Consider the following 26971-nt stretch of genomic DNA (forward strand, 5'->3'; position numbering starts at 1 on the left):
CTTCGTTTTATCATTTCTGTCTTGGTTCGGATTTGCCTTTTTTATAGCCTTTTACTTTCTTTAGCTTCGTTTTCTTTTCTATGTGTTACTTTTTTAGTTTTTTTTAGTTTTAGTTTTTCAAACAAACAACATAACCACATTCATCCCCATATATATGTGCGCAATAATCACTTCAATTTGAAAATCTTTTAACTAATAATTCATTATGCAATCAATCAAATATACATACTCAATAATTACTAACTTGATTTTTTTTTTAAATATCATGATTTTTTATTTATATATATTTAAAACTATTCAGTGTTACATCTTGTAATTGTCAACGATTTTTTGTTGTACAACTAATTGCTTAAAGAAATACACTAGATCATGCCAAGTCTTGAGTTAAACAACAAGTTTTTTAGCTCAAATTTAACATGTATACTTTTTTGTTTAACCTCCTCACCCAATTAAATGATAAAAGATTAATCAATTTCGAAGTATAATTGTTCAATTCAACGTGTGTTCTTCCGAAGAATCAAACATTTAACATTTTAACATATATATATATATAGCTTCAATGTGATATTATATCACTAAATCTATGTTTTGTTAGTATTTAAGTAGTATATTTTTATATATGAATGATATAATTTATTTTAAAACATGTTTGGCCTATAAACCCAAAAAAAAAAACCTACAATACTTGAGTGTGTGGATAAATCACGGGAAAAACAAGTTTATAAGACAAAATGGAAATGGTGCATAGAGCCAAACAAAATGACAAAACACATGGGGCTCCCCTAATCTAGGGTGAACATCAACGTGTATCCTATTAGCGCTACTCATTTGAATCTTGTCGTGTCCTTGTAATATAATACCACATCCTTTACTTTCCTTCCCTACATATAGATTAAATAGCTCCATACTTTTCATAAGGTTTTTAGAGATTAGTTTTACTTATTTTGATAATATGGCCCTCTAATTTTTTATCAAAATATTTTTATTAATTAGCATGATATAGAAAGAGAAAATTATTGAGTCATAATAATTAAGGGTAATTTTCTAAGAATACATTTTGACACATTTGATAAATCTAACTATATTCATCAACCTCTTTAAGTGTTCTGTAATTATCCAAAAGATCCTATAATAAAGACGGACGGAATAATTAACTTGCTAACTAACATAACCAATGGCCGATCAACTTTAAAAACTATTCCTTTCAATGATACGAATCTCCGAGTGAATTGCATTAACATGTTAAATTAATTCACAAACTTGTCTTTTATTGCCAATAATCTACTTCGATCAGTGTGGCTGAAATTTATAGATGCCTACTTATTCGCTGTAATCATTTTTTTTGGCTTTGCTCCCTCTATCTAAATTTATGGGAGTGAGTAGTTAAATTGTATATAAAAAAATTGTGAGACATGTCAATGAAAGCAAAACTATGATAGATTTTAAGTTGAAAAGTTATGGAAAGCATGGAAATTCTTAGAGATTGTACACTTACATCTGTGTAACAAAGGGAGGTTGTAGATATTTTAGAATTTTCATTAATGATTTTAGCAGAAAAAAATGTATATATTATTTGAAGTAGAAATCAGAAGCATGTGATGTCTTCAAAAGTACATCCCATCTTCATATTTCTTTGAGCAATTCAACATAATTAAATAGCGTAGAGGAACAACAAGACAATCTTGAACAAAATTTAAAATTCATACCATTTTAATTAAATATGATCTACAATAATTATCATAATGAAATAACAAGTATCGTCTAGACATTCTTCATCCTTTGCTTGTAGAGATGCATGCTTAGAGCTAAAGAAATGGCTAAAAAGTTTGGGTAGAAGCAAAAAAGGTGACAAAAGATCCTATAAGAATAAGTATTCGAAATAAAATAGGCACCATATCTTATTTATACACTAAAAATATCCACACCCTTCAATTATCATTAACTTTCTTGTATCAGTATATATAACATTTCCTGATAAAGATAAAACCTAACACTAACTGAGAATCGAAGAGCAAATGTGCGGTGTTATTCTGTTGGTACATGGCGAATTAAAGAGGTAGTTGAATGAAACAATGTTTTCATCACATCACATGCAGCGCACACACTCTTTTGATGTTTACAACTCAGAAGCATGTGTTCTATTGTGGTCCTGCTTGCTACCACATTATCCTTCCGACATCACTTAAATCATGATATAGAAAGAGAAAATTATTGAGTCATAATAATTAAGGGTAATTTTCTAAGAATACATTTTGACACATTTGATAAATCTAACTATATTCATCAACCTCTTTAAGTGTTCTGTAATTATCCAAAAGATCCTATAATAAAGACGGACGGAATAATTAACTTGCTAACTAACATAACCAATGGCCGATCAACTTTAAAAACTATTCCTTTCAATGATACGAATCTCCGAGTGAATTGCATTAACATGTTAAATTAATTCACAAACTTGTCTTTTATTGCCAATAATCTACTTCGATCAGTGTGGCTGAAATTTATAGATGCCTACTTATTCGCTGTAATCATTTTTTTTGGCTTTGCTCCCTCTATCTAAATTTATGGGAGTGAGTAGTTAAATTGTATATAAAAAAATTGTGAGACATGTCAATGAAAGCAAAACTATGATAGATTTTAAGTTGAAAAGTTATGGAAAGCATGGAAATTCTTAGAGATTGTACACTTACATCTGTGTAACAAAGGGAGGTTGTAGATATTTTAGAATTTTCATTAATGATTTTAGCAGAAAAAAATGTATATATTATTTGAAGTAGAAATCAGAAGCATGTGATGTCTTCAAAAGTACATCCCATCTTCATATTTCTTTGAGCAATTCAACATAATTAAATAGCGTAGAGGAACAACAAGACAATCTTGAACAAAATTTAAAATTCATACCATTTTAATTAAATATGATCTACAATAATTATCATAATGAAATAACAAGTATCGTCTAGACATTCTTCATCCTTTGCTTGTAGAGATGCATGCTTAGAGCTAAAGAAATGGCTAAAAAGTTTGGGTAGAAGCAAAAAAGGTGACAAAAGATCCTATAAGAATAAGTATTCGAAATAAAATAGGCACCATATCTTATTTATACACTAAAAATATCCACACCCTTCAATTATCATTAACTTTCTTGTATCAGTATATATAACATTTCCTGATAAAGATAAAACCTAACACTAACTGAGAATCGAAGAGCAAATGTGCGGTGTTATTCTGTTGGTACATGGCGAATTAAAGAGGTAGTTGAATGAAACAATGTTTTCATCACATCACATGCAGCGCACACACTCTTTTGATGTTTACAACTCAGAAGCATGTGTTCTATTGTGGTCCTGCTTGCTACCACATTATCCTTCCGACATCACTTAAATCATTGCCCAATATTACTCTCCAATTTATACATATATATATATATATATACAATCTTGTAAATAATATCTTTTCGAAGCACATAATTTGCATGATAAATTTAAGATTCTAAGATCATTTTTGGATGTTTGCATTACTAGGTAGCCAAGCCTGGCCATACAATTAATGGGAGGCACAATTCTTTTAAATCAAAACAACTAATCTTATCTCCACAATTGGGATAGACAGACTCTTACTTCAATTATTATTTTTTAAATTAGTTGTTTTATCCATTATTATTCCTCCATGGATAAACTTATTCAATATTGTGTTGATTACAATGATCATTTTATTATATTATAATATAGAGGAATCCGTGTGTACAGTAGAACTAGTTCCTATGGTATACAGTAGAACTAGTATAAGCATCCGTGTGTTGAACGGTAAAAATTAGTGTACTTCCCGTTACAATCATGATTTCACACTAAATATTCACTTTAAGGTTGTAATAGGATTTTACTCTATCGTCACAAATTTTCATAAGCAATTCCTGAGACAATTTATCTCTTATTATGGAAGCCTTACTTTGCAAACTACAGTATAGAATATTTACTCAGCATGATACTTTGAATTTTTCTTATTTAATATGTAAAGACGATGGGGCTAAATTAAAGTAAAGGAGGTAACTTTTCGTTTGTTTATCAGTTTATCACAAAGCTAACCAACTTGTCATGTTATATTGTAGGGCAATTTGTGGGCAGCTTAGTCCTACTGGAAATTAGCCAATTGTTCTTTATTGCAGATAACCAAAGTATTACTACCCACAAGGAATGAATTAAAGAATGAACTGAAAGAGGTTGTGAGTTCAAGTCTCACCTATAACAATTTAAAAAAAAAATGTTATAAGATAGTCTGATGATATGAGTAAAAAAATAGAGTAAAGTAGGTTGATGGTCCGAATCTCACCTACAACAAATAATGACATACTATTTTGTTATCACATCTATTGACATGAGATTATTATAAGGTACACTACTAAATACTTATACATGAGAAAAATTCTTAAAAGTGTAAAGAGTTGCCATCTTGTTAGTGTCAAAGAAATTCAATGAATTGTTTAGAAATTAAGTAATTGTATGACCCAATAGACTAAATTTGGTTCATTGCAAACAAGGGATGAAGAGTTCTTTAGAAAACAACCCCACATCTTTAGCCCCATAAAATACAACTTTAGGTTACAGGAGATATCTGTATCTATTTTAATTTTGGCCTATCTTTAATTTTACCTAATATTGGAGACACAACAACCCCACTCCAAAATTGAAAAGAAGAATCTTTGAAGTTTCTTTCGCCATATATATGTGTTCCTGTCCGTCATCATTGGGTGGGAGAGAATATAAGCTTTTACATAAGTTCAAGAAAGAAAATAAAAACAAAAACAAATGTGGTAGTAGTAATCATATTCCTCCACCCATGTCAAAGTTAGGAACATATGTAGTTTAAAGAGAAAAAGCTCATTACACTTTGTTCATGCCCTTGTCGGCCATGATCCCACCATGTCAAAGAATTCATTTCTGTGGGATTTATTTGTTGATTTAATGAAAAAGAAATTTATTCAATGTCTTGAAAAGGAATACAGCAAAGCTAGAAATGAGTTAGGTTGAGTAAAAGTTTCTCTTAGTAGGTTTATGAATTATGATTGTTGTGTTTGAATATATAACTAGTTACTATTGATAGGTTTTCTGATGTCCCATTTGATATGTTTGTGAAAGGTAAAAAACCTCAACAAAAAAAAAACGAGCAAGAAAGGATGTATTTTTTTTATGCATTTTAATAATGAGTGCATCTTTATTTTTCTCAGGTTAAAAATAGTTTTACTTCAGAGGAGCCTTATTCTTCATGAAAACATATAGATGTATGACATGCTTTTCTTTTTGTATTTAAAAGCATACACTATACGAAATGAAGAAGAATTTCATACACGTTAAGAAACCTATAGGCATTCTTTTAAATTTTAGATTAACAGATAACATTCAACAAATAGTAAATTACATTAAAATCCTTGTTTTAGTGAAATAATAATAGTGTCTTTATTTATATACACAAATCACCATTAATCATCATTGATTAATTGCTAAATAAACAAAGTGTACATGATTCAAAACTAGAGGGGGATAAACATCTATTCGAGATAGGATAAACATTCATGCATGTATACTCATCCACGTTGAGTTTTTATTAATGATGAACAAAATATTCCTATCTTCCAAAAGCAGCGTTTGATTTCTACACCTTTATAATAAGATTAGCCGTATTAAGCTGACACTTTGATGGTGATTATTTTGGGAATTAGTGAATGAGAAAAGATGTATGTATGATATTATATAAATTTTATACATTGTTACTGTATCATTTACTATTTATATTTAATCACCATAAAAAAATAGTTCAAATAAATGATAAATGATATAGTGACCATATAAAAATCTTTACTCTAACAATATATAGATATTATAATCTTATTTATTGAAGTTATAGAGTGATTTTATCAATTTAGCTTGGTGAGTGAATGTGTATACCATTTTAATCTACATGGACTCCACATCAATGACTCAAAATCCAACACAATCCATGTTATATTATTAGTTATTACTACGTTATTTTCATAAGTGCTGCACACGGAGTAGTATCATTGAACACTTTAACCTTTAGTAGTCCATCAAAGTTTTTTTTATTTTTCTCCATAAAGTTAACCATCACAATTCACAATTATGACCTTTGTGGGCTTTGAATAAAATTCTGATTGAACATAACCATTTGGTGGGCCTGTTCTTTTATCATTACTCATTTGTCAGAAAAAGGAAAGGAATAACAAAACTTGGTGTTTTTAACATCACATTGTAAATACATTTTCATGATGGAGAATATGCAAAACATTGTACCTGCTTTATATTGCCATAGCACTACCCAAGAAAATGGTTGAAGTTTTGATTTTCCCATCTTGTATCATATCCAACTTTCTTTTAAGCTTCTCGTTTGGAACTTTTAATTATTATTGATATTGATTGCATAAACACATTTCAAGTATTCCATCATTGCAAAGTGGTTGAGGATATTGGCATATTGCAAATGGCAAGGGTAATATGAGGGTACATGTATTTTGTGATATATACTTCTTTTTTTATAAAGAGGTTTGATATATATTATTATTATTATGGACAAGTATATAAACACACTCTCAAATTTATGTATTTTGTAAACATACATTAGTAATTATTTTTACTTCCTAATTACCTCTTTTTTGCATAGAGACAATATTAAATTAATAGCAATAAAATTCTAATACTGTACATACATTTTGTTTTAACTTATAACGTATAAGTTAAATCATTATTGTTTAGTTTTACATTATATATATGTACTATTTTTAAGTTTGGAATATATTTATTATCTTCTTCAAGATCAATTTTGGATTTTGATGACGGTTTCCTTTATATATTAACATTGACTTTTCTTAATAATTTAACAATATATTTATACATACATCATTTTTATTAACTGATAAAATTTAATGAATAATTAAAAAGAAAAATAGTTTAATGTGATTTTGTGTTATATATATATAGAAATGCCCTAAAAGAATTGTTGGTAATTGATATGCAGCAATGCACAATATGCACGGGTGAAAGAAAACACGTGACCAATTATCATGATTTTTAAAATCAACAAACACTGAAGATAAGACTTTATCAATGAGAAAACTTCAGAACCCCAAGTTTGATTAGCTATATTTACAAATATAGTAGAGAAACTAGTAACTAAATAATTGGCATAAAAGTAAGTTAAGTCAGTGCATATGGAGGCGTAAACTCTTTGCTTGGGAAACTGATTTTTCTTGGAAGAGAACTAAAACTTTATTCAACCACAAGATTTTAATTTTAATTTTAATTTGGATGACGGATAGAGCAAGCACTTATTATGCAAAATCAGGTTACTTATCTTTAATACATGACATACGATAGCTTTCTCAGTGTATGTGAATATCCTACAAAGGTGGTGGCTTTTCTCATGGCAAGTGATTCTGTATAAGTTTGTGCCAAAATTGAATATTCAGAAACATATCATTCATGCAGATGGGGTCTGCATTTTTTGTAATACACTAATACCCCTTACAAGATGTTGCACATTTGTTTATACAATGTAAATTTATTAAAGAAATACGATATTTAGTATTTTTGTGCTATATTTAGAAGAATCAGCTCTCGTTTATTTGGATTATCTAGCTTATGCGGAACCAAGACATTTCTAAAAATGATACCCTTGATATTACTGGCTTGATTGATCAAATTTAATTAAGATATTGGTTTCAAATTTTGTCTCAAAATTTGGTTAGTTACACTAACTGGTGCTTGACATCATTTTACTTGTATTTCTCCAAACTCTTCATAGTTGATATTCTTAATCAATTGTTGGGCTTAAGTATGTGCTCTAACATCCAGAATATTTCTAAAGTTTAAGATTATTTTCAATAAAAACAAAAAAAATGCACAAATAAACACAAATGTGAAAAACTTATCTTATATATTTAATGTAGATATCATTAAATTTAAAATGACAATATATAACTTCTATTAAGTATGAAAAATATGTAGTAACACAAAAAATATTGATCATTAATTCATTAAAAAATACATAGATAATTAGAAGGAAACATAAAATCATAATGTAGATACAAAATTATTTATTAATCATTAAGAATTACTATAAGTTAATAAAAAAAGCAAATAATATAAAATACTTTTAATCAATGAACAATATTAAAAAAATGACAAAACTTATATCTAAATATTAAAGTCAAAATTGAAATGGTAAAATCCAACCAAAATAGATACAGATTTTTTAATCCAACCGAAATACCTTTTTCTGAGTTTGGTGGCTACCCCTCCAAAATAGTAATATAGTCTAAACAAGCTTTTTCAAATGCTAGAAAATCAAACAAACAAAAAGCATCTGAAAGAAAACATTGTAGGACAAATCTTCATTACCTTTGTCATACTCGTTAGTAGGGTCTTCATTGTTTCTGCCATTCATTCCACATGTTAAACACACCACCACCACCACCAGCTGTTGATGCCTCCATGGACTCCGTCCCCTCCTCCGACCAGCCGCCATAACTACCCAAAGACATGTCATAATCAACCTTAACCAACCCAAGTTGTTCTGATGAACCGACAGCATTAACGTTCCCAGTAAAACCACCAACATTGTTATTATCATTCTCCATCAAAGATGATGATGATGAAGAAGAACCCATGTTCATCATTCCCTGAAGCAAAGCTGGGTGATGATTCTGAAGGTAACTATTGTAGAATGGAGCATTCTGAGCTGATTGGTGAATGTAAGAAGAGCCACTTTGCTGGTGCAAATGAAGCTGTGTTTGGAGATAACTCGGATGTAAGGAAGAATGGTCTTGAGAGAAGTGAGACATGTCATGGTTTTGTAGGGTTAGCAATGGTTGAGGAGGTTGTTCAAATTGCTGCATTAGAGGATAAGGTTGTAGCCTGATAGAACTTGAGGTTCCATATTGAAAGCTTTGTCCAAGTGCAATCATTTCTTGATCATGTTTCCTTGAGATTTCAAGGGCTTGAGCTTCTTTTAATCGTTTAGCACCACCACCTCCAATCGGGAGAGTGTTGCTTTCAAGAATGGCTTTTGCATCGTAACGATTCATGTCAAAGTTAGTTACAGCTTTAAGACCTCTGAACTTTATTGCAGCTATGTCATAAGCTTCTGCAGCCTCTTCCTCAGTACCTATATAACAAAATGGTTTTAAATTCTTGCATGGAGTTTCTATGTCAAAGAGTTTCTATGCATGGAGCATGATTATTTGGCTTACTAAAAGTTCCTAAGTAAAGATCTTTGTTTCCAGCAACTCTTCCTATTCTTGCTTGCCATCTCCCATGTTGGTGATGCCTAACAATAGAATAAGAAATTAATAACATTCCACTAAGAAAGTGTGTATAAAAACAAAAGAGAATAGATTGAAAGAGAATAAATTTGATACCTTGTAACTCCACGATACATTGATGCACCCCTTGAGAAACCACTACTTTTTCTACAATTTATCATTAGAAAGGGAAATCGGAGCAATGAATTGCATTACAATACATTCAACAAAGTATCTTACACTACTGATTTTTTACTCTTGATTAATTTACACTGTGCATTATATAACTTAGAATCCTTTATGAATGTTATCTCCTAGTTAGTCACCTTCTAATAGAGGCCACAAATTCTTGTCTTGTCATGTGCTTCATTTCATCGATTTCCTTCTCATAGTTGCTGATCTGTAAAACGATATGAAATTAATCAATAAGACTTATTACATTTGAACTTGCTTAGATTCATGCGTCAAGAAAAAGAGCCATTAACTTACTGGAAAATTGGTTGTGGTGGATATACCCCAATACTTCAATGAAGCTAAATCATAAGCCCTAGCGGCTTTCTCTTCTTTATCATATCCACCTTGAATTAAAACAAAAAAGGAAAACAATATGTATTGTGGTTTATTTCAATAACTACAACAGAAAAAACAAAAGCAGATCAGAAAATAAACTCGAGAGACACTTACCCAAATAAACTGAATAGAAGTTGAAAAGAAACAAACAAAACAAGAAATCAATGTGTTAATAAAACTTCAAATTAATATTACATAATAAATAAATAAATAAAAACATCAAAGTAATTCATTCTGTGATAAGACATTCTTAAAAAAATATGAAACAGTAAAATGTCACTACTAATTAAAAGTTTACTTACCTTGTCGACCTTTTCTTGATTGTCCTTCCCTTCTACAGCTATTGTCCCAAAGGTGAGCTTCATATCTTCCAGTCCATCTATGCCTATATATATATATATATATATATATATATATATATATATATATTTTTGTTTATTTATTTCAGCATGATTAGGGATAAAAAAACAACATATATATAAAATAAATTGTTTCAATAAATTATATATATGGTAACTCATTCACCTTGTTACACCACGATATATCGATGTTCTCTGCCCAAAGGTATCCAAAGTTCTTCTAGAAGGGGCAGCTTCAACAGTCTTTGTACTATTGTCACCGCTAGTTTCACAAATCAAATCTTTACCACTTCCCATTGATAATGTCAACGATTGCAAGTTACTATTAGCACTTTCTTGATAGTCATAGTTGCTAGATGTTGTTAATGATGTATTTTGCATGGGCGCATTTGTGAGAAGGTATTCTGATTCATTTGGCTGAATTTCATTCATAGCAGGAAGATCTGAGTGATTTTCAGACCTGCTCACACCAAGAAAATCTGCAACCTTTGGAACTTCTTCATTGCTTTGAGTATTAATCAGATGCCAATCTTTTGGATTTATAAAATACAACCAAAATATTTGAGTAGTGAGAACTAAGAAGGAAAAACTATATATAGCTAGCTAATTAATTAATACAAAATGAAAGAAAGAGAGAAAGGGATACCATGAATTTGGAAAGGGTTTTCCATGTTCTCATTCACTAACCCAAGAGGAAATTGATGATATTGAGTGGCTTGAAGATCGTCATGGGCTTGTAATGGAGAATGAGTAGGAGAAAGTGGGAAGGAAAGCCAGTCGTTTGAATTCATTGAGCCCTTGTTGTTATTTTCTTGTGCTTTTCCTTTCAACAAATTAATGAATACTTGCACCTAAAACGTAGAATGGGATAGATAGTAAGAAAATTTCATGATAAGAGAATGAAAAACTCAGTGATGGCAAGATAGAAACATATATAGGTTTAAACTTTAAAGCAATGAAAACTACTTTGACTCACTTCCACTTTTTCTACTTTCAACTTCCTTTATTAACATAAAAGGGAATGAAACCACAATATATAAAGTGCATCATTCCCTCTCTCTTTCTGTCTTTCTCAATCCTAAAACACTTGAATTGAACTAAATTTCTTATTAAAGAAATACTTGAATTAAATGAAGTAACAGTGATTGTCTCACCCCTTTAGCGAGGATTGTTTTTTGTAGACTAAGACTCTTTCAACCCGCTTCCAACACCATAAAACAAAGTTAAAATCTACCTACAAATGATTATTAAATAATATTATGTGTTTAGGAACACGAGTGTGTCTTATAAAACTATTACCCATGAATCTCCCTCAGTCTTTAAACAGAGACAAAATCTCTATTCCAGCTGCAAAAAATATTCAATATCATATTCCCTCTCTCTCTCTCTCTCTCTCTCTTTCTATTTACCCACTTGGTTTTTATTGGAAATCTAGTCCTCGTTAAGTGAAAACAATGACTCCCAAAAGCCCAGCATTCTCACACGCTGCAAATCATATCTTAGTTTCAAATTGAAGATTCTAGGTAAAGTTACTTAGTAAATTGACCACTAACACGTATATAGTGAAAGTGAATGAAGCAAATAGTTATTTATATGAAAATAAGTACAGTTAAAATTACTAAAAAAATAAAATTAAAAATCCAAGCTACTAAAAGAAGAGTAAGAATTACTTTTGTTAAAAATGAGAGTAAGATGTGTTCCATATTATAATTAGTTAAAAGTTAACGCGTTTCAATAGAACGGTAATTAAGTACTACTACTACTGTAGAAGGGTTTTATTTGTCTCCCCATGTAAAAATCTGTTGACCATATACTCGGTTTCTTCACCGGCATTGAATGGGTGAAAGTAAATATAAATAAAAGATTTCCACGAAGATAAGTCTTTTATGGTAGGTGTGTATGGAATCATATTCCACAAAAGAATATGTTATTTCCTATATTTCAACATTTACCAATTACCAACCTTGCAATTGCAATGAGATTTGCCGCAAAGAATAAATTTGACAAATAAATAAAAGGCTATCACGTTTTTTTATAAGTACATTTTTCTATTAAGAGATAACAATCCTTACAAGAGAATAATGAGTAAGGATCTTCTCCATTAATAGAGAAATAAGTGCATATTTTTCACTTATTTTTAATAGTAAAATGTAATTTTATTATAATCAAAAGGATATATGTATAATCGAAAGTTATATTTCTCTTTACTTTTTGAAGTATTTACCTATCTATTAATGGAGAGTATCCTAACTGGGGAATAATGACACAATAACCTAACCTTCAACATTTCAAAAGAAATAAAACAAGACATAGCAATAAGACATGAAACCCCATATAATAGGAGTGAAGCTTAGAGTTGGATGAAAAGTCCATTCAAATCAATACAAATTAACATTTTATGTCTTTATTTGATGTAGATTCAAGACTTAAGTATTATCTCATCTAAAACAATTTTCTTGTTGCTGAAAACAATGACATTCATGTTAACCCAAAGAGTTCATATCTCAGCTGTCCATATAACAGATCAAACATTCATCAAGCTTCTACCTTCTACTACAGTTGAATGGTGCAGTAAGTGAGCCTTTTCATTTGAAGGAAGCATCGGGTCAAAATCCAACCACCTTAAGAGAAGTTGCAACAAAAAAAACATATGAACCAAAGATTTATCTTAAGTATTACACGAGTTGCACCATAAATTCTACACAGTGACAATTATATCTCGACTTGCTAAGTTTAACTTACACGAAAGTTTATCTAGCATAGTCTTCAAGCGAGTGTCAGGGTTTTCATTGGTGCCTCAAACTTCCAAATCAATAGATGCAAATTTCTGCCTTCAGCTTTCGAGTCACTCATTTGCTAGATAATTTTGTAAGCTGATTAAACAATATAAGTGTTAGACGCATCGTGAGTCCAACTCCAATGACCTTTTATGTCCTCCTTCAAAATTATAGAACTTAACAAATTCATTACTTTCTCTATCTTAACTTTCTCCCATTCGAAAGGTTTTCTCCTCCAAAATATATTCCAATTCAATCACCTTCTACCAATTGGCTCAATTGACTAACGAAATCATTTTTATTGGTACTCAAATTGAATAGTATTTTAAAAGAATCTTTTAAAGTTCCTTCACCCATGATAGTCTAGCCAAAATCTAATATTTTTCTCATTCTCCAACACTTTTTAAAACCACCAAGTAACTGCCCTTGACTTGGACCTCTCTCACTCACTACCCTTTTCAAGTCTCTCCACCAAAGCGACACCTTAAACCTAACTAGCTAAATCACTATTCGACATCTCAATGTTGCTCTGAGGCCTATATTTAGACTCGAAGACTTTAACCAACAAGAAATGTCCCTCAAGTCAACATTGTTAGAACACTAGGAACCATACTCATTATTAGGCAAATGAGATATGACCTGTGTGATTTTTTATCATGTCCGGGAGACCAACTTAGTTATAGGAAAATATGACAGTTACTAACCATGCAACCTAAGCAATATAGGATATCATTCTCCACACGATAAACCCTGTTATAGGACGAACCATGTCGTCTGAGCAAGGCAGGATGTTTCTCCACACGACAATCCCTCTTATAGGATTGATCATGCCGCTTGAGTAGTGCAGTTTACCCTTTCTCACAAGGCAAAGGTAAGCCTATTCCGAAGCTACGACAGTCTTAGCAAAGGTAAAGTAAGGTTACTCACCATGATTAAAGCATCCAGTATCAGTCTTGATACAACATATGGCGGTCTGCTATGGTTAAAGCATCCACTACAAGTCTAGAAAAAGACACGATATGGCATATCGTCATTGTTAAAAAACCTACCGTGGAGTAGACCTCACTCTACTTCTCTATAAATAGGGAGAACCCCACAATAAGACTTACCGTCTCTCAATCTACCTTCTTTTTATACAACTTACGTTTATACTTAAGTGATAGAATCCATTTTCAAGGCGTTCCAATACGAACTCTTAACCAAATTTGGTAGGAAGGTCCAAATTTTGACTAACCAGCCATGCATCTCTATACCAATCAACAATATATATAGATAATAAACATGTAATTTTCTGTTAAAATATACATCACATGCAAAAGGGGAGCGCGAGCACCCATGCTTAACTATTGAATGTGTCTCTTATCTCTACCACTAGAACATCTCCAAATAGTTAAAACCCTCGTTAATCCAAACATCAAAACTCCATTTTATACCAAGAATAGAATACACACCCCCACGTCATAAAAATAGAATGATGGAGTTAAAATCAAAATCAAAATGTAACCTCCCCACACTACACTACACTACAAAAAAGTAACTACTTCCTCTAAAAAGCTAGATCGGATATTAATCCCAAAACGATTGCACTAGTGGGAGAAATTTACTTTAAAAGCCGGAGACCAACTCAAACCATGTAAAGAAAGCTTTCATCACCAGTAACTTCTCACAAGAGGCTTCACCAATTATTAAGAAATGAAACAAGGACAAGGGATTACCATGCTTGAGACCTCTACGAATATGACTTCACTCGTGGGACAATCACTCACCAAGACCGATAAGCTACCATAAATTCCGTCTTTTCATATCAAAGGATTAAGGCTGGTATTATTTATCATTAATAGAGTTAGATTCACAATATATACCATATATTGAAGGAATTATTATATATAATGAAAAAACAAATATATAATAAGTTTGAAATTATGCATAAAAAGTCCTATATTATGTTCTTGTTTAATATGACTATTTCTTGATAAATTAAAAATAGAACTTTATAAAAGCAAACTTTAAAAAACAAATCCTATTCTATGCGCTGGAAATGCCAACCCTATTCATTGAATAAAAAACCCTTTACAAAAATCACCCGAGAAGTAACCGTGTATTATTTACTACAACTACTTTAAAAAATATTTTGCATATGAAGTGTGGAAAATATATCAGTCAGTGGTTCAATAATTTACGTCAATAAAAGAAAAGGTTCAAGAACATTCGGCATAAGTCCAGACACATAGTAATAGTCTTTCGAGTCTTTAAATTCAGTGAAAATGACCAACTATTTTTCTTTCTGGAATGACAGAAAATCAACCAAACAAAAAAGAGCAGAAAAACAAAATTGCATAGCAAATCTTCATTGTTTGTGCCATACAAGTTAGGGTAACTATTTTTGCAAGTCATTCATTCATTCCACATTGTAAACACACTACCACCGTTTGATGCCTGCATCGACTCCGCCCCCTCCGCCGACCAACCACTATAACCGCCGGAAGACATGTCATAGTCAACCTTAACCATTCCAAGTTCCTCTCCTGGTCCCACAGCACTAACATTCCCTGTATACCCTCTAACATTGTGATTATCATTCTCCAATATAGATGATGATGAAGAACCCATGTTCATCATTCCAGGAAGCAAAGATGGGTGATGATTTTGAAGATAGCTATTATAGAATTGAGAATTCTGAGCTGGTTGGTGAAGGTAAGAAGAGCTACTTTGCTGGTGCAACTGAAGCTGTGTTTGGAGATAACTCTGGTGTAGTGTAGAAGGGTCTTGTGAAAAGTGAGAGATGTCATGGTTTTGTAGGGTTAGCAATGGTTGAGGTTGTTCAAAATGCTGCATTAGTGGATAAGGTTGTAGCCTGCTAGAGCTTGAGGTTCCAAATTGAAAACTTGAACCAAGTGCAATCATTTCTTGATCACGTTTCCTTGAAGATTCAAGAGCTTGAGCTTCTTTAAGCCGTTTAGCAGCACCACCTCCTATTGGGAGAGTGTTGCTTTCAAGAATGGCTTTCACATCATAGCGACTCATGTCAAAGTTAGTCACAGCGTTAAGACCTCTGAACTTTATTGCAGCTATGTCATAAGCTTCTGCAGCCTCTTCCTCAGTACCTGAATTAATGAAATGGAATCAAATCAAATAATTAATGGTACTTATTTTGATTTGAAGCTATATATTGTAGTGTATGAAAGATGATTATTTCACTTACTGAAAGTTCCCAAGTATAGATCTTTGTTTCCTGCGACCCTCCCAATCCTTGCTTGCCATCTTCCATGTTGGTGATGCCTGATCATCAAAAGAATAACAAATAACAATCTAATTTGAATGTGTTTATAGAAAGAAAGGGATAAGCCGAGAAATAACAATCTAATTCAAGGGAACCTTGTAACTCCACGATACATTGATGCACCCCTTGAGAAACCACTGCTCTTCCTGCAATTTATCAATAACAAATTAATGGAGATTACAACAATGAAGGACAATGCAATAGATTGATGATTCAACGACATATCTTTTACCTACTTAACTTGTGTACTGTTGATTAAATTACACTAAGAAGTAATAAACTTATAATGCTTTATGAATGTTATCAGTCACCTTCTGATAGAGGCCACAAACTCCTGTCTTGTCATGTGCTTCATTTCATCAATTTCCTTCTCATAGTTGCTGATCTATGAAGCGAAGTGAAATCAATAAAACATCAATTTTATCTAGTCTAAGAAGTGTCAAGAAAGTAGAGTCATTTACTTACTGGAAAATTGGTAGTGGTGGAGGTTCCCCAGTACTTCAGTGCAGCTAAATCATATGACCTAGCGGCCTTTTCTTCTTTGTCATATCCACCTTGAATTAAAAGAAAAAAAGGAAACAACATACAATCGTTTAATTTCAATAAATCCAACACATCAAACTTTAACAGAATGGAAAATAAACCACATGAGAGAGACTTACCCAAATAGACTGAAGGAAAGTTGAAAAGGAACAAGCAAACAACAAGAAAATTGAGTTAATAAAAGATCAAATTAATATTAAACAGAAAAAATACTCCCAAAAATTTAAGTCTATTATAGCATTCTTTGATGTATACCTTGACGACCTTTCCTTGATTGTCCTTCCCTTCTACAGCTATTGTCCCAAAGGTGAGCTTCATACCTTCCCGTCCATCTATGCCTATATATGTTTGTTTTTTGTTGCATGATTAGAACCAATATAAAACAACATAAAATTAAATATAATGTGATTTTATCAACCGAAGATCTTTTGTACCACTATTTTTCTATCTCTCTATACCAAACCAATAATATTATACCAACTAATAAAATTATGCTAATTTTTTTTGTATTATCTATCAAAAAATAATAATTGCTACTAGTTGGAATGATTATATTGGTTTGGTATAAAGAAATAGAGAAATAGTGGCATAGAAGATCTCAGGTGATTCCCTCACCTTGTTACACCACGATATATAGATGTTTTCTGCCCAAAGGTATCTGATGTTCTTCTAGAAGGTGCAGCTTCAACAATCTGTGTACTATTATTGTCAGTGCTAATTTCACATGTTGAATCCTTTCCACTTCCCATAGATAATGTCAATGACTGCAAGTTATTTTTAGCATTTTCTGTATATTCATAGTTGTTGGAAGTGGTCACCACTGTGTTTTGCATGGGAGCAAGACTGTTATTTGGGAGAAGATATTCTGATTCATTTGGCTGAATTTCATTCATGGCGCCAAGATCTGACTGACTTTCAGACTTACTAACACCAAGAAAATCAGCAACTTTTGGAACTTCATTACTGCTGTGATTATTAATCAGATTCCAATCTGTTGGTTTCATAAATTTCAGCCCAACATAAATAAGAATTAAAAATCATAAGCCAGATAAATTATATATAGCCAGGCAATTTAATACAGAATGAGAGGATGAGAAAAAAGGTTAGTACCATGAGTTTGGAAAGGGTTTTCCATGTTTTCATTCACTAACCCAAGAGAAAATTGATGATATTGAGTTGCTTGAAGATCTTGAGTTGGCAAGGTAGAATGAGGAGGAGAATGAGGAAAGGAAAGCCAGTTGTTTGAATTCATTGAGCCCTTTTTACTTTGCTTGCTTTACCCTTCAACAAATCAAGAAATAAGTTGAGATGCAAAGATAGATAATGATATGAAACTTTCTGCATGAGAAGAGAATGGAAAAATCAGTGATGGCAACATAGAAACATATATAGGTTTACCAAAAGTTATGGAGAAAGGGTTTAATGAAATGAACACTTTGACTCACTTCAACAAATCTCTACTTTCAACTTCCTTTATTAATATAAATGGGAACAAGACAAGGCTCAAAAGAAAACATGATGAAACTACAATATTTCAAGTGCAATATTCTCTCACTATTTCTCAATTCTAAAACACTATTTAAGGTTAAATTATATTAAGTGAGCAGTGTGGCTGTCTCACCCATGTAGTAAGGGTTGTTTTTGAAGACTAAGACTCTTTCTATCAGCTTCCAACACCATAAAACAAAGTTAAAATCTGCCCACAATGATTATTAAATAATTTTATCAGTCTACTGCAAAGTTTGCCACACGAGTGTCTTATAAAACTATTTCTGAATCTTGATCACCACTCTTTCAAAATAGAGACAAATCTCTTCCTCTTACCCAAAAAAATGTTAAAATGTGTTTCAGAATATTAGAAACCATAAACAGTACAGAAATATAATTTTTAACTAAAAGTGGTAGAATTAAGTTATAATATTAAAATAGGAGCACTCAATCTCAACCATCTATTTATTTAAATCTAATGGACAATAAGGGTGAGTGAAATAAATAATGAGATAAAAAAATCTTATATAACTTTTAAGTTTAACTCATTTGGTTTATTGGATTTAAGAAAATGAATAGGTTACAGGGTAAGTAGTATAACTAATTTCCCCTCGTATTAAAATTTTAAAACAATATTCTTAAATCTGTCTATCTACCCACATGGTTTATTGGAACTCTCGTCCTCGTTAAGTGAAAACAATGACACCCGAATACCCAACATTTCCACACGCTGCAAATCATATCTTAGTCTCAAAACGAAGACTCTACGTAAAGTTAGAAATGGACCACTCCCTCCATAGTATAGTTGCATATTTAGTGATAGTGAATGAATAAAAAATATATATAAAAAATGAGATAAAAATCAACAAGAAGATATGGTAGACATCCGATATAAGGTATGTATCGTGTTTGAAATATAAATATAACTTAACATAAATCCCAATTTGTAGATCCCCTAGTCTTGCATGTGTTAAAGATGAATATCCGTACGGTAATACAATATTAAATAAGGATTCTTAATTTCTTATACAACAAATTTTTGATATAAAAGATGATATTCGTGATCTTCTTTTGAAACCTGAAAGTGGGTGAATGAAATTGTTGTAAAAAATTGTCAAATTGTGATCATAAAAAAATATAATAGATTCATATCACTTTACATTCCTTAAATACTATTTCTGAATTAGAATGGGTATATACTACACAAAATAAAATTAAACAATGACTGCTAGAAAAATATGTTGATATAAAATTTATATGAAAATATCTGTGGTTAATTCCTAAAAACCCAAATATCGAAAAAATCAAACTCCTGAAAGAAGAGTAAGAATTACTTTTGTTCAAAATGAGACCAAGCTGTGTTCCATATTATACTTATATTTAATTAATGTGATTCATTTGAACGTTAACTACGAAATATTATAGAAGGGTTTGGTTTGTTGCCCCAAGTAAAAATCTGTTGGCCACCTACTCGATTTCTTCACCCGTCAAAAGGGCACTGGCTCGGACTAGCAAGTTTAGAATAAAATTAAATATTAAATAAGCAAAGGCATATCAAAAGGTTAGTGTCCTACAACACTTAAACCTTGTATTCTACTTTGTCCATTCATTCAGATTCTTCCTACAAGGTCCTTATCAAGAATAGACAAATCAAGAATAAAGATCTTGTTAACTACCATCAAAGAAAAGTAGCTTAATTTAATTTTCTAGCTATAAAGTATAAACATTCTTGAATCAACAACAAAGTTTTAAATTGCATTCGACTACAATAATGCAATTTCATGAGTCTATGTAATGTCATCACAACACCAATTGTTGTTGTGTTTTCCTAAAATTTTCCAGATTTTGGGAAATACAACATAACCACAATTGCAATTTAAAATATTGTTCACATATATACTCAAGTGAATTAATGAAAACTAATATCATATTTTATATATGGAATGTCTAAGTTATTTATTGATCTATAGTGTATGGATTTCATTAACTGTTACTAGAGATTAGTAGGGGGGACAAATTAGATTACTAGCTAGGCAAAGTTTGGATCTCACAATATACCACAATTACAGGACAAAACACACACCTTTTGTGAAAAGGTTTTACTAGAAAATCAAGTACAACATAAAATGTACTGTATACTTGTAAAAGCAAGTAACTCATTAACATTCTCCTATTTACTTAAATTATTTAAAGTCAGCTTAATATTTATTTGAAATTGTAATTTCTATTATTCAATCCATTCATGTTTCTAATAATAAAACTCCAATTTCTACAAAACTGAGCAATGCAGAAATTCACTGAAGACAATTAACTAACACTATATTAGCCATGGGATGAATGAGAAGAATGTAAACAAACAAAGACAAGATATTGGATTATTCTAATAAGCTATAAGCACTGACAATAAACAATAAAAAACTACATACCTGTCACGGTTGATGTTGCACTGTTCCCGCCAAATTATAGTACATAAACAAAATGTTATTTTGACCAAATTGCACCACAATAAGGGAGCATAAAACCACTTCTCTCGCTGTGTCCAATTCCACCTTCCTATTATTTTGACCTCTCTACAACTAGAACTTTCAAACAGTAAAAACCCTAATGAATCCACAGTAGCTTAGAAAAATATGAAATGGGTAATGGAGTAGAAACCAAAATGAAAAGTAAACAAGTGCATGCATGAGAATTGAAGAATAAGGTTCTGTGACAGTAGCAGTGTTAGTTATAATTTTCTTGGAAAATGTTGAAGAGAATAAATAGTAAATAGCGAATAGTAGTAGAAGAAGTGGGATTCGTGGTTGCTTGAAGCTGATTCGGCACCGGCCATTATCGGTTAACTACATTTAATCAGGTTATCACGCCGTTTCAGGTTCTGAGGCCACGTTCAGAGTCAGAAGAATGTGACTGACACGTGTCTGTTATTGTTTCCTGCTTCGGGTTCTCTTTGAGTCTTTGTCTTTAATAACCTTTCTCTTTCAAACTTTGCAGCCAGAAGGACCAATTATCCGATTTGCATGCCGGCACTAAAAAACACAAAAGACATAACTAACTCAATAACTTTGACCACGCTCTTAAATCCTAGCTACCACAAATTATCCTGAACTATTTTACTATAATCTTATTGTATCTTTCATAAACAAACAATCTCACACATCTTTATGTTATGAATTCAGAGTTAGAGTTAAGAAAATGTCATCAAATCATACTCTTCTATATTTAAATAAAAAAATACAAAAAATTTATGAAGGTCATGATGTATAACATATGAATATGATAAGAGTGTAATATCTATACACCGTTTATTTTGAAAGTGTAAAAAGTATCTCATGGTGAAGATGAATTAGAAATGAATAAGCAATATAGTTTTCCTCACTTATTTGTTTTAACATATTATTATCACATTGTCATTACAATCATATTAGTATTATTTTATGCATGTTAAATAAACACTTGATAGGATACTATTCCTACCCTATCCTATTATGACCACTAAATGAACCCTGTATACATGGGTGCTTAGTGTGGTCATTGAGAAACTATATTTGCGCATTATACGTCTAGTATGTACATTTAAAAGAAAAATAAGAAGATATAAATAATTTCTTTCATTTTCCCCCAACTTTATATGTAAAATTTCATGGTTAATTTTGTGGTTAGAATATGGTAAGAATATAATAAGATAGAAAGAAGTGTATAGTTGTTTGAGTGCTCATTTTTATCTCAAAGTAAGATAAAATACAATAGGTGTACAAGATAAGATAGACCAACAAGATTAGGTAGGCCAATAAGATAGTGAAGATACAATATTACTCTTGATTGCATCAAAAGATAATAACTCTTATCTCTCTGTTAACATATCTATCGAAGAGGAATGAATACCATGTCTCCCTCTTCATATGATGATATCTTATTTGTGTCTCAATCAAATTAAAAACTCTTATTTAATTAAAAATAAAAGTCATAAAAACAAAAATGAACATTTTTATATTATTTATTAGAATTTGATTGACTATAAACATAAATACATAGTTTTTCGAGACATTTAATCTTTGTTCATCAAAGAAATTCCTAAATGCACATGTATCCTTCTGGGATGACTTATCTTCATCCCTTCCAAGTTCAAAAAACTAGCATATCTATTTGATCAGTTTTTTGTGTACATTAGAAAGTTAAAAAAACAACAAAACAAAAACCTAGCTTATTTGATTAAGATATTTTGTAAGATCAAAAAGACAATCAGAAGGTGCTATGTCCCAAATTTTTAGAGTATCCTCATAATGAGAGTCAAGTCTTACTATATAGTCAGCCACTTGATTAGTCTCTCGAATAACAAACTTAATCTCAATGAGCCAGTCTTTAAATACCCGATAGCATAAACTATTTTCCTGATTTAATGAAGGCAAACATGTACTTCCTCTAATTTTAGAGATTAATAATTAATAATTAAGTTCTTTTAAAGATTAAAATCTAAGTTAATCAGGTTTTAGACCAAATGAAAAGGAAAATATTTTATCTCATTATTGTTATAAGATACATTTGAGAATATTTTAATTTTTTTTATTCAATAAGATACTTTATATTTTCAATTGAGAAATTATTATTTTTCCTCTGGTTGCTTATACTAAAAACTTTAGTTATCTCTTACTTTTTATCTTTATTGAACAAGGGGCATGTTAGGAATTGTATAAAGAGTATGAGGTATTTAGGGACATAACATAGGTCACGAGGATCCAGAGAAAAACTTGAGAAGTTCCAAGAGATAAGAGGAAATGCCGGAAAGTGCTCGTGTCGCCTCGAAATAAAGCACATTTGGAAAGGTTAATGTGTCATGTTTGGCGTGGGAGCTCCATAACTTCATTTCTCAACCCTAACACTTAGCTACGTTTAGGTTTGTTTTCTAACAAAAAATAAAGCAGCATTAAAAAAAAGGATTCGAAGATTGAAGTTAGAGTTGATTAAACAGTTATCATTTCTTTGAATATTATTGTATTTGTTGGATTATCTTCAATTGTGTGCTTTCTCTATGGGCCAAGGTCCAATCAATCTTCCCTATGACTTAGTTGAATTATAGTATCGGCCCAAGGACGAACATGGAAAGAATTATGGAAGTAAATTCCTATGACTTAGTTGAATCTTGCATGCTTATGTTTCTTCTTTAGTTTGTTGTCACTAGTGACTCAATCTTGTTGGTGTTGCAATAGACCTAATATTCTCTATAACTAAACTGTTTGAGTAGCATCATAACTTGTAGCTGTTATGTACTCTGCCATATGTTGTTGATAGATTTATCTCTCCATATGGATTGTACTTTGTTTTATACACTCACTTGCATCTGATTGGCTTCTTTCTTTTGGAAGTGTTGTTAACTTTCATGTGTCATTCTTTCCCAATTGCATAAATTTCTTCATACTTGCTACTTGTTAAACACATCTCCATCCACATATGTGATTCATTTTAATACAACTAGCTCTGATGCCATAATTGAGCAATTAAAAGTAATTGTCTCATTGAAACTAAGATGATGCTATCATAACAAAATATGAACACTCAAGAATAAAATTTAATCTCATAAAAATTTCTGACAGTGATTTTTTTTAAATTGTCTACATCTATTTTGTTTCTCACAGTTCTTTGCAATTATTTATAAGTTTTCTCATATATGTGACTTTGATTAAATGACAATATTCTCATATTAAAATTATAAAAAAACAACTTTTTTGTTGTTGATAATATTGATATCTTGAGTAATTAGGCAGGTGAACAAAAAACGGGTAAAATAATCAATTAGTAGTTCTGCAGTGTAATAGACGCTGCAATTATACCAAGTCAAAAAGTTGTTTTTTAAGTCACAGTCAGAACTTTTTCTTCAACACACTCAAGGACATGGCAAGTTGATTCATTTTCCAAGTGACTTAGCTAATTAGCCACTTCAAGGACATGGGAAGTTGAATTTGAAGGCATAAAATAGAAATAGCACTAAGGTAAACAATATTATGGCTCACTCGTACTATGATATTGCATTTTTTTGTATTATTAATGATATACTTTTACTCTATGGATAAGAAATTAATTACTTTGAAGTCAATTTATACAAATAATTTTTATTAACCTTCATCTAATTAAATGCAAGATAGCTCATTTTTATTCACCTTCACTCTAACTTTACAACGTAAATGTGAGTCATACATCAAGAAATGGTCTGTCTTATTTTTAAGGATAATTAAGTTTTTACAATCCTTCAATGTTGCAATAAGCAAAACTAACTTTTAAGGAAAACTTGGGCAAGTTTAGTATTTCTCTCACTTAGCTTTTTCTTCCGTTTCACACTCTAGGCTTCCGCAATCATAATCAATATGCACACTCCAAACTGAATGGGAAAAAAATAAGAGTTGTCTGCACTAACGCGTTTTCCAAATTGGTTCAAATCTAAAAAAGTACACTTATTATTCAGCCATGCCATCACCAACCCACTTCTTGACTTTGCTAAAATCAAATTGAAAAAATATTAAGTTATGATGGTCTCCATTAATAGAGAGTCAACTGCTTCAAAAAGTAAAGAAAAATACAACTTTTAATTACACAATTATCTTTTTAATTACAATAAAAACTTGTGAAAAATATGCATTTATCCATCCATTAATCGTGAATCCTTACACATGCATTTCACAATGTAATATTGTCAGCCATTATGGAGGCTCACACTATATAAAGTGTTACAATCCATACTTTGCAAAGCAAGTACAATTAGTGAGTCTTCTTAAGAGTTTTAAAGAAGCTAATAATCACTCAAAATATGGGAACATCATTTGAGCTGAGGCATTGGCCTCCACTCATATATGCACTTGCATTTTGCCTAATAGGTATCATTGTTATTGCTGATGATCATGTAGAACAATCTTACTACAATTATCCACACCCCACAACACCTAAGCATGCAGAACACCCACCCTACTATTACAAATCATTTCCATATTATCATAAATCCCCGCCTCCACCATCTCCATCACCACCGCCTCCGCCTCTTTATGGTGACAAATCCCCTCCACTTCCCTCACCTTCATCCTCATATGTCAAGTTACCACCTCCACCTCCTCCACCATATGTCTACAAACCACCACCACCTCCATCCCCATTTCCACATTTTCCTTATATTTATAAGTCTCATCCACCACCATCACCATCTCCTCAGTATCCTCCATATGTTTACAAGTTACCACCACTATCTCCACCATCTCCTTCACCTCCTCCTCGATATATTTACAAATCTCCACCTCCTCCACGATATGTTTACAAATCTCCACCTCCTCCTTCCCCTCCCTTGCCATATGTTTATAAATCTCCTCCTATACCATCTCCTTTGCCACCTTCTACACATATCTACAAGTCTCCACCTCCACCACATGTTTTTAAATCTCCACCTCCACCCTCTCTTTCATCTCTTCCACCATTATATGGTTATAAGTCTCCTCCACCACCACAATCACTATATGTTTATAAGTCTCCTCCACCACCATCACCTTCATTATCTTCACCTCCCCCACCATATATCTACAAATCACTACCATCACCACCACCTTCTCCTTCACCATCACCTCTTCTACATATCTCTAACTGCCCTCCTCCATCATCTCCATTTGTTTACAAGTTTCCTCCTCCATCTTCTCCTTCACCACCGCTTCCATACATCTACAAGTCTCCACCCCCACCTCCTCCATCACCTTCACCACCTCCACTATATGTATACAAGTCTCCACCTCCTCCACCGTATGTCAACAAGTCACCACCGCCTCTATCGCCTTCACCACCTCCTCCTTACATTTACACGACACCACTTTCGCTATCTCCATCGTCTCCTCCACCACACCATCCATACCTCTATAACTCAGCCCCACCTCCCGTTCATTATTAAGTTTGCTCTTGAAGAAGTATGAATTCTCCATTTTATATAATCAAATTCAGTTTTTCAAATAAATTATGTTTATCATTGTTGCGATTTGTAATCAAATTCTCCTTAGGTTTTATTTCCTTATTGGCATTATGATTCTGATAAAGCTCTGAAGTCTGAAATTCCAAAATAAATGTTGATCTGATAATACTATGATCTTACCAAATCAACTACATTTTCTATTGCTCTCTTCCTCTATATGTACATCCATAATCCCCATACAATTAACAAATGGATCCCTGAAACATTAACTGCATGTGGAAAAAGTCAGAAATTAAGATGGTCTTGAAGGGAGAGAATAATAATCATTAAATGAGTAGTCCCATTTAAGAAAGAAGGAAAATTTACTCAGTTGGTGCACTTTGACCGAAAAATTACGGTCTTGGTGCACCTTTTGAAAATATTACGAAAAAGGTGTAGATTTCACCTAAATCGGCAACCCTATTGCCGATTTCAAATAAATCTATTTTTTTTTATTCTACTCCCCCCTAAATCGGCAATGGGGGGGAGTTTTAGGTATATTTATTTTTTTTTTAAATTTAACCCCCCCTAACTCGGCAATGGGGGGGGAGTTTTATAAGTTTAATTTTTTTTTTAATTTCTCCCCCCCTAAATCGGCAATGGGGGGGGAGTTTTACATATATATATTTTTTTTTTAATTTAACCCCCCTAACTCGGCAATGGGGGGGGGAGTTTTAT

At 31.7% G+C, this 26971-nt stretch overlaps 3 protein-coding genes across 3 annotated transcripts; 1 reads left to right on the top strand and 2 right to left on the bottom strand.

Moving 5' to 3' along the window:
* LOC109363402 (AP2-like ethylene-responsive transcription factor PLT2) lies at positions 8302–11073 on the bottom strand. The gene is made up of 9 exons (XM_019609654.1): positions 10883–11073; positions 10403–10766; positions 10180–10262; positions 9992–10000; positions 9797–9885; positions 9634–9707; positions 9425–9475; positions 9257–9333; positions 8302–9171 (listed from the first exon to the last, which is right to left on the bottom strand). Exons 1-9 carry the CDS (start codon positions 11025–11027, stop codon positions 8432–8434), a joined length of 1632 nt encoding a protein of 543 aa, XP_019465199.1. The 5' UTR covers positions 11028–11073; the 3' UTR covers positions 8302–8431.
* On the bottom strand, positions 15199–18223 carry LOC109363401 (AP2-like ethylene-responsive transcription factor PLT1). Its single transcript, XM_019609653.1, has 8 exons — positions 17452–18223; positions 17092–17174; positions 16956–16964; positions 16759–16847; positions 16605–16678; positions 16389–16439; positions 16216–16292; positions 15199–16117 (listed from the first exon to the last, which is right to left on the bottom strand). The coding sequence occupies exons 1-8, from the start codon at positions 17838–17840 to the stop codon at positions 15408–15410; spliced, it is 1482 nt and encodes a 493-aa protein (XP_019465198.1). The 5' UTR covers positions 17841–18223; the 3' UTR covers positions 15199–15407.
* On the top strand, positions 25075–26428 carry LOC109325065 (extensin-2-like). Its single transcript, XM_019557205.1, has one exon. The coding sequence runs from the start codon at positions 25121–25123 to the stop codon at positions 26234–26236; it is 1116 nt and encodes a 371-aa protein (XP_019412750.1). The 5' UTR covers positions 25075–25120; the 3' UTR covers positions 26237–26428.

Source organism: Lupinus angustifolius, chromosome LG13 (assembly GCF_001865875.1).
Source record: "Lupinus angustifolius cultivar Tanjil chromosome LG13, LupAngTanjil_v1.0, whole genome shotgun sequence".
Classification (NCBI taxonomy): Eukaryota; Viridiplantae; Streptophyta; class Magnoliopsida; order Fabales; family Fabaceae; genus Lupinus; species Lupinus angustifolius.